The following is an 8,530-nucleotide window of genomic DNA, read 5'->3' as shown; positions in this document are numbered from 1 at the left end:
TTTTCAATTGACATCAATCCATGAGACAAGTCTACTTCCAGTAAGCAATACTATAAATCAAAACCCTCCATTTTTCATCCCTACTTCTACACACATCGATTCAAGTTCTTTCAAACCAAAATCACCTACCATGTTTAATTGAGCATATGTCAAAATACGATATTCGTCTGAAACTTCAGCCCAAGTAGTGTGATCATTATCAACAGCTCGTAAACGACCTCACATTGTAATTAATCAGTCACTTGGACCTCGATTTTTCTTCGTCTTTAGGAATGTTTTAGGCAAGAAGAAAGGGGATATGTTTTAATTAACGTATAGAGGATAATAAAACGACACTACAAATTGGGGATTATGGATAATAAAAGACACTTTATTTCTATTTTCCAAGTATACTCCTGTCAGTACTAACGTTAACGACAAGTTTGGATGGCAAATGGCTGAAGGGGTGCCAACATAATGAATACTTAAAATTTGGAGTGTAAATTGTCAACCAACACAGTTTGAGATCATAGTGGGAAAACACCCAAAGATACTGGGTGCAAACTGCAATTTACTCCATAATTAATTATAATATGTGTCGGGAAATGCGTTTTGTAACGTTTAGTTACAGAAGTTGATCAACTATGACTTCCCTACAGGAATCGAGGCCGTTGGGTGGTGTCAACCCAAGTACCACATCGATGTGATAAGAGATGATTCTTTTGAAATAAAGCAGTTGGTTAATTTTACTTGCCTTGTGTGATGTGCCCAAATACAAATTCGTGCGGGATCGGCTCAAAGCAAACAATATCATATTAATACGATACAAATCCATGTTGGCTCGGCCCAAATCGAGCAATATCATATTAATATGAAGTTAAGGCTTACTCGCGGCCCAACAAGTGATATCACAACCAAAAGTTCAGATCTGGACCTTGTAGGATATCAGGATGTGGTGGTTCGATGTGGGTGGTTTCCATCAGTATGAACACGATTGAGAAATATGTCGGTTCCTTGCGGTGGTGTAAAATGTAGACAAATTAATCGCGGGTTAAAATCACGGAATTCGTGATTTTTGGTTTGATGTTAGGATTGCTGGGTGGTGTCAACCCAAGTATCACATCGATGTGATAAGAGATGATTCACTTATATATAAAGCAGTATGTTAACTTTAATAGTACGATGTTTTGGGATGTGTCCAAAATTAAATTTATGCGGACTCGGTTCAAAGCGAACAAATTCGTGCGGGCTCAATTTAAAGCGGACGATATCATATTAACGTGAAGTTAAGTCTTGCTCGTGGCCAACAGTGAGAGTGAGTGTCAAAAGGGCTAGTCGGGATAGTCACATTTAGAGTACAAAAATTTGCTAACTAACTTTTTTTTTACAAAAAACAGTTTGCTGCTGCAACCTTAAAATTAGCATCGCATAACACTTCTCATATACAAGATATACTGGAGGATCAACAACTAGTTACACAGAAACTTACCAATCAAACCCTCGTGAGCTATCCAATAGGTAATAATACATGATTTAGGAACAAAAGAAAGGATAAATTGACGGAGATAACCATTTTTTGAATATTCTTTGTTTAAAATAAAAATATTCCAAGACGATGTATCTTGTGAGGAGAAAAACGAGATAGCGGCTTGCAATCTAATTCAATTATGGCTTGGCTAAAATTATTTCGATTGGCTAGCTAAGCCTTTGATCGCTATGACATTTCTGCTTTATAATCTTAAATCTCGATATTATAGGAGAAAATGCCCAAATTGACACAAAAATAAGAGCATCCGTCCAAAATAGCACCCTGCCGAATTATGACCCTTGTCTGGCACATTTTTCACGTTAACTATACATGCGTTAGTTTTTAACTGGGTCCCGCCTTGCTACTTGAAAAGTGCGCGGAGGAAATACTGAAATCGCGTGGGTGGACCCAGCCACACACGTTCCCAAATGCAAGTTGTAGTTTAATATAGAGAGAAGACGAGAGCAATATATACGTGTTGACTAAGACACATATATTACTTGCATTTTCTGTGAATACAATAATAATAAATGCGTTTTGAATTCAAAGTCTTGTATCTTACTTTTGAAAAGCGAAGATAACGCATTATTTTTATATGTTTATGTCTTAACGCAATGTACAAATGCGTTAGTTATGTGCCGGTGGAGGGCCAGGTGTTTGAAGAGTGCCATTTTGGACACAATCACACTAAATTGTGCTAAAATGGTCCATTACCCATATTAGAGAGCGTTATCAGTAAGTTTAAAAAGTGCGCCGTCAATAAGTATTTATAATCTAAAATTTCGGATCTCGGTATTAGATAGCCCCACATGTAAACGTTTATAATAAACAATCTCGATATTATAGAGCGCCCTCTGTAAACATTAATAATCTAAAATCTCAAAAATTGATATTAGAGTGCCATCACTGTTAAAATCTAAAATCTCGGATCTTGATATTAGAGAGCTCCATCTCTAAGCATTTATAATCTAAAATCTCGATATTAGAGAGCGCCGTCGATAGACATTTATATCTCGAATCTCAAAATTAAAAAGCGCAATATGTAAGTATTTATAATAAAAAAATCTCGATATTAAAGAACGCCGTCATAATCAAAATCTTTAATCTTGATATTAGAATACACTACATGTAAACATTTATGATATAAATATCGATATCAGGGAGCGCCATCAAAAAATAATTATATTCTAAAATAGCCAACAAGCAATCTTTCTAAAATGCTAACGCGTTTCGGCGGGAAAGATCAAACTATCTCAAATCTTGATATTAGAGAGCGGCGACTATAAAAATTTATAATCTAAAATATCGATATTAGACAGCATCATTATTATGTATTAATAATTTAAAATCTCGAATCTCGAATCTCGAATCTCGATTTCAGATAGTACTTTTTATAATACATTAATAATCTAAAATCTTGATATTAGTGGGAGGAGGCTAGTTTCCGTTCTCTTGTTTGAACAAACATAAAAGCCTGATTGTTCGGAAAAAGTAATTTTTTTTACATAAGTCATCCAAAAATGTTTTTAGTTACTTCTTATTCTTACTTTGCTAAGAAGTAAGAACCACCTTACTTTCAAGGTCGTAGCTAGAGCCCACGTAAAAAATTTCTATTCCCTAAGAAAGCCCAATACTAAAAACTTTCTACTTAAAAGCCTTATTACAACATAAAACTTATTTTAATTACAAAACTAAATTAATTAAGGTTAAAGAACAACGTAGAAGCGCATCGAACAAAACATGTTTTTTATTCTCTCCTTGTCAACTTATACTTAAATACATTCCCAATTTTTTTATTATAAATTATAAACCCTAGCTTATTTCTTCTCTCTATTCACTAATCAAAGGTACTATTACTATCTTTATCTATACATGTTTTGTATATTTGATGTTTATACACATACTAATTGAGCTGAACTTTCAATTTCTTGATTTTAGGGTTTGGATCGTGAAGAAAGATCAAAACTTTGCTGTGATTAAGCTTTGTTAAGGTATGAATCTGATACCCTTTTCGATCTTTAGTACTTTCCTGTGATTGTTTGTGATCTTTTTAGGTTTTTTAGGAAAAAGTTTTGATTTTTATGTTTGTTTGGTAATTGGGTTGTTGTGTAAAAGTGATTTTTTGTGTTTTTGGGTTTTTTTGTTCTGATTGATTGGTGATTTATGTTGCCTGTTCTTGTTTTGATGAATTTTATGTTTTTAGGAATATGTGAGAATTTAGTCCTGTATGGGCTATTTTCGAGTTTGTGTCGAAAAGTGGAAATTATTGTGTGTGATATGGATTGGATGGTTTGATCTTTTTGAATTAATTTTGGTTGTAATAGGGATTTTTTTGAGAATTTTGGAAATGATTTGATATATGTGGAGAAGATTTTTCAATATAGGGTAAAGATTTAGGCTTGTTAATTCATGTATGGGCTATTTTCGAGTTTGCGGTGAAAAGTGGAATTTGTTGTGTGTAACATGGATTGGATGGTTTGATCTTTTTGATTTAATTTTGGTTGTAATAGAGAAGTTTTTGAGAATTTCGGAAATGATTTGATATACGCCGAGAAGATTTTTCAATATAGGGTAAAGATGGCTTTGTTAATTCATGTATGTTTTCATCTGCAACAACTATTTTTCATAGTACTAAAAGATTGAGTTTTTATTGTTCATGATATCGAATTTAGTATTAAGCTAAAACAGTTAATATTATATATTGTTTATATAGGAGTGGCCTCTTATTTTCTCGCTAAAAGTATTAAGCATATGTTGAAACGTGTTTCTTTTTCTACCATCTTAAGAATAATGTTAATTGAGTCCGTGTGCATGGAATATTGCAAATCTCTTCACTCCGGAATGCCAAATACAACATTATACCTTGAGTTCGTGAAGACTGGTTAAATTTGACTTTTAAAGTCGAACAAGGCCAGTTTGCTGATAAAAAACATGCCACTTCAAACTAGAATAATGCGGTATTAAATTTTGGTGGAATATTAGAGACAACCAAGCTAATAAGTTTGAGTCCAGCTGCGCGTTATAACAAGTCAAAATTGTAAATACCCTCCTCATTTTGCCTATTTACCCTTAGGATAAATTTTTTAAAATGAAATTCAACGTTTCATTTTCGGGAATTATCAAGGTTTCCTGTCTGACATACAGTATGTACTAGGTAGCGCTATCATACTTTAGAAGATCGAATGAAAGAACTTGTTAAATTTTGTTTCTTTTAATGTAAATCTGAATGCATTGTCTGTAATGGACTTGATCACAGGGTGAATACGTTGTAGTGTGTCAAAAGTCTCAAGAGCTCGTATTATATGTGCATGATGATTTTTCAGATTAAAATGTAGGCCTTGCAACCTACTTACCTGTAAAAAAAGCAGACCAGTTTTAATGTATTGTGTAAATTTAGCAAATTAGTTTGATGAATATATAGTTCTTGGTACAGATGTTTGAAGTTTGATTTTTTGCCTATTATTTTTCCAAACCCTAATGAATGGTTATGTTTCGTTTGATTTTGTAATTTGAAGAAGCTCGAAAAATAAAAAATGGACCAGCAAGGCCATGGACAGCCCCCAAATATGGGTGTGGTTGGTACTTCAGCTGAGATGCCATACGGTGTGGCTCCATATCAAGCTAACCAGATGATGGGAACTTCTGCTCCTGCACCAGCTGGATTAATTCCATCTGCGCAGACTCCGGGTCAGCTTGCTCAACACCAACTTGCTTATCAGCAAATCCACCAGCAGCAGCAACAACAATTGCAGCAGCAACTCCAGAATTTCTGGGCAAACCAGTATCAAGAAATTGAGCAGGTTACTGATTTCAAGAATCACAGTCTGCCATTAGCAAGGATCAAGAAGATAATGAAAGCAGACGAGGATGTGAGAATGATATCAGCTGAAGCTCCAGTCATATTTGCCCGAGCCTGTGAGATGTTCATCCTTGAATTGACAATGCGTGCTTGGAATCATACAGAGGAGAACAAAAGGAGGACGCTTCAGAAAAATGACATTGCGGCAGCCATTACAAGGACAGACATATTTGATTTCCTGGTTGATATTGTTCCAAGAGATGATTTGAAAGATGAGGCACTTGCTGCAACAATTCCAAGAGGTCCCCTTCCTATTGGAGGTCCTGCTGAAGGTGTTCCTTACTATAACTATATGCCTCCACAACATGCTGCACAAGTTGGGTCTCCAGTTATGTATATGGGTCAGCAGCCTCGTCCTTACATGGCTCCGCAAATGTGGCCGCAACAACAGCAACCTCCTGAAGACTCTGACCAGTAATGAGTGGTAGTGCTGGTCCTCAAGCATGTTAAGGTAAGTGTTCTATTATTTTTGCTGTAAATGAAGACCATATTGATATTACCTCTATGTTCTTTTATTTGTTTTGTATGTTTTTGTTCCGTGGCTGTATTTTACAACTGCCCACTTCACTGATTAAATTTTATTATCTGAATTTCGCGGTTAAAATATTTTTCCGCCTATTAATTTGGTTGCTGTGGTCAAATCTTTATCCAACACCGTTAAGTAATCAAGAATAATGCAATAAAGATTCTCGGAAGGACCCATTTAATACATATAGATACTAACGTATCGGGCAGTTCACAGGAAACCTTCCTCTCTTTTTCGGAAGTCGAGAACTTTCCTTTTTAAACTAGTAAAAGGAGAGAGAAGCAAAAACAGCTGGTGCCGATCTAATATTTGTGTGTATAGATCTTTGAGGATCTATTAGTACTTCCTGTTGTTGAAATTAGTTATTTTTTTTCCTGGTCATTGGAGAATTCCTGGTCTGGGTTGGGTTATAAGAAGACGAATGATATGGGTCGGGTTGGTTTATTGTCATGATTGATGGTACGTATGGTTAAACCCATACCCATTTAGTAAGCTTTTTTTATATTTATATTATTAATGACTTAACGACAGCTACCAAAGTGAAAAATGGGAGATCAAACCACCAAAGTGATGTTGAGAGAATTTAACTATCAAAATGGCAAATCCATACAAAAATCTGCCAAGTGCCACTGGCACCAACATACATTTAACTTTAAAGTTAATCAAATCGTTGTTATGGGGATATCATGTTAAATAGTTGTCTATGTCCCTTTTTCTTTTTCTCCGAATGCAAAGCTTCCACCAAATTTCCTGTCTGATTTCTATTGACATCTCATGTTTTAAGTATCCTATATCACACATATTTGAATGCGTATATAGGTCCATCTAATGATTATGTCAGAATAAAACCTTGTTAAAGGTAGTAGAGAGATCGCAAATCGTGTGAACACAGTTTTTTACACATTTCTTGACATTTTAGTAAATTCTACAGATTTCTTGGTGGTAGTTCAATATATTTCTGTTGCCTAGTCTCCTGTAGTTTTGATTTACTTACAAGTTGATTGCGGAACAATGCAGGGGCTCTTGAAGAAAATGTCGACTCTGCAGAAGAAGTTGATACATGGGATAACAAACAAGTACTTCACAAGTTAGGGGAGAACAATCAAGTACTTTACTAGCTACTAGCGATGCATTCTATTTAGTAGGAGGAACTTTTTACTATATTTGGCTTGCTCAACTGTTTTTGTTTGTCATTGGATTTTATATTGGTGCATGAGGATGCATCAAATGTAGAATACATACCAGTTTCTGGTATTGCGTTTTATCTCAATGACTTTGCCGTAGACTGTTTTTAGATGGTGAAAATTGTTGATTTTCCATATTATATAAAATGATTGTCATATTTTAATTATATTATGTACTAAAAAGTGAAAGAGCTTGCAGACCGGAGACAACGTAACATTTGTGGTGTTTGGTGCTATGTTCTTCCCCTCAAGAATGCTGAGAAAAACACACTTTCATTGTCTTTCGGGAATGGAAGTGCTGTAAGATAGCAGGAGAATGGAAGTGCTGTAAGATAACAGTATTAATATCGTATCCTAGGATTAATGCCTTTGCTATTTGGTTTAGATCAATGAAGATCACTACCTTTGCTATTTGGTTTAGATCAATGAAGATCACTAGTCACTCATATTTCAAGATCAGAATGCATGTTTGATGTTCTGGCCTACACTTTCTGTTCTTGTTATTAGGGCTGAACATAAATTAGTCAAACCGACTGAAACCGCCTAATCTAAACTGACCAAACTGAATTTTATGGTTACTTACGGTTTGGTTCGGTTTCGGATTAACATTTTAAAAACCGATTTTTTTCGGTTTGGTTTCGGTTTTTACCTTCAAACCGAGCGAAATAACCTAACATGATCGCATATTTAGAACGAAATATTAACATACATATATTGGTAATGTGCAAATAATAATAAATGTATAATTTATAATATGTGTAAACTAAAACATATAAAAGAACTAATCTTAATATTTTATTCTAAGATATTAACATTTATATTTGTGTTCTGTTTTCATTATTATTATTATTATTATTATTATTATTATTATTATTATTATTATTTTTATTCAATAAAATTATGAGAATTGGTCACATTTTTCTTGTCTTCTTACCTTTTTTTAATTTCTTAAAGTCATAATTTTTATATATTCTTTCTGAATATGATTATAATAGAAAATATAATTCTATAATATGATACAAATTTTCGATTCTTATTTACAAGTTCAAGTTCAATTTAATTTTTTAACTTTGTTTTATAGAAAAAATGGTTAAAACCGAAATCAAACCAAACCAAACCGTTTTAAACGGACTGGTTTGATTTGGTTTTTTCGCATAACAGTTTATTCTGATTTGAAATTTAGGAAAACCGTTAACTTCTCCAAACCGTCCAAACTGACCGATGCCAACAGTCAAGATTCACTCCTTTGCGCTAATAATATGTGCGAAAAGGCTAGTCGCGACGGTCCGGACTTGGATCCTGTGTCTTATATGATACGGACGTTAATTTTATTTAATTATTACTTAAAATTATATTTGAAATAATTCACACTTATTATAGCTGTTCTCTAGTCATATAATAAACATACAAACATGGTCATACTTTAATCATGAAGTAATACTTAGAGAACTATA

General features: G+C 34.0%; 1 protein-coding gene across 1 annotated transcript; it reads left to right on the top strand.

Moving 5' to 3' along the window:
- The first annotated feature begins 3,207 nt into the window (after positions 1 to 3,207).
- On the top strand, positions 3,208 to 7,175 carry LOC141677245 (nuclear transcription factor Y subunit C-3-like). Its single transcript, XM_074483086.1, has 4 exons — positions 3,208 to 3,354; positions 3,446 to 3,498; positions 5,023 to 5,817; positions 6,910 to 7,175. The coding sequence occupies exon 3, from the start codon at positions 5,041 to 5,043 to the stop codon at positions 5,782 to 5,784; it is 744 nt and encodes a 247-aa protein (XP_074339187.1). The 5' UTR covers positions 3,208 to 3,354; positions 3,446 to 3,498; positions 5,023 to 5,040; the 3' UTR covers positions 5,785 to 5,817; positions 6,910 to 7,175.
- The last annotated feature ends 1,355 nt before the right edge of the window (positions 7,176 to 8,530 follow it).

The sequence above is a fragment of the Apium graveolens genome, chromosome 1, assembly GCF_009905375.1.
Source record: "Apium graveolens cultivar Ventura chromosome 1, ASM990537v1, whole genome shotgun sequence".
NCBI lineage: Eukaryota > Viridiplantae > Streptophyta > Magnoliopsida > Apiales > Apiaceae > Apium > Apium graveolens.
This window is presented reverse-complemented; position numbering and strand designations above follow the sequence as displayed.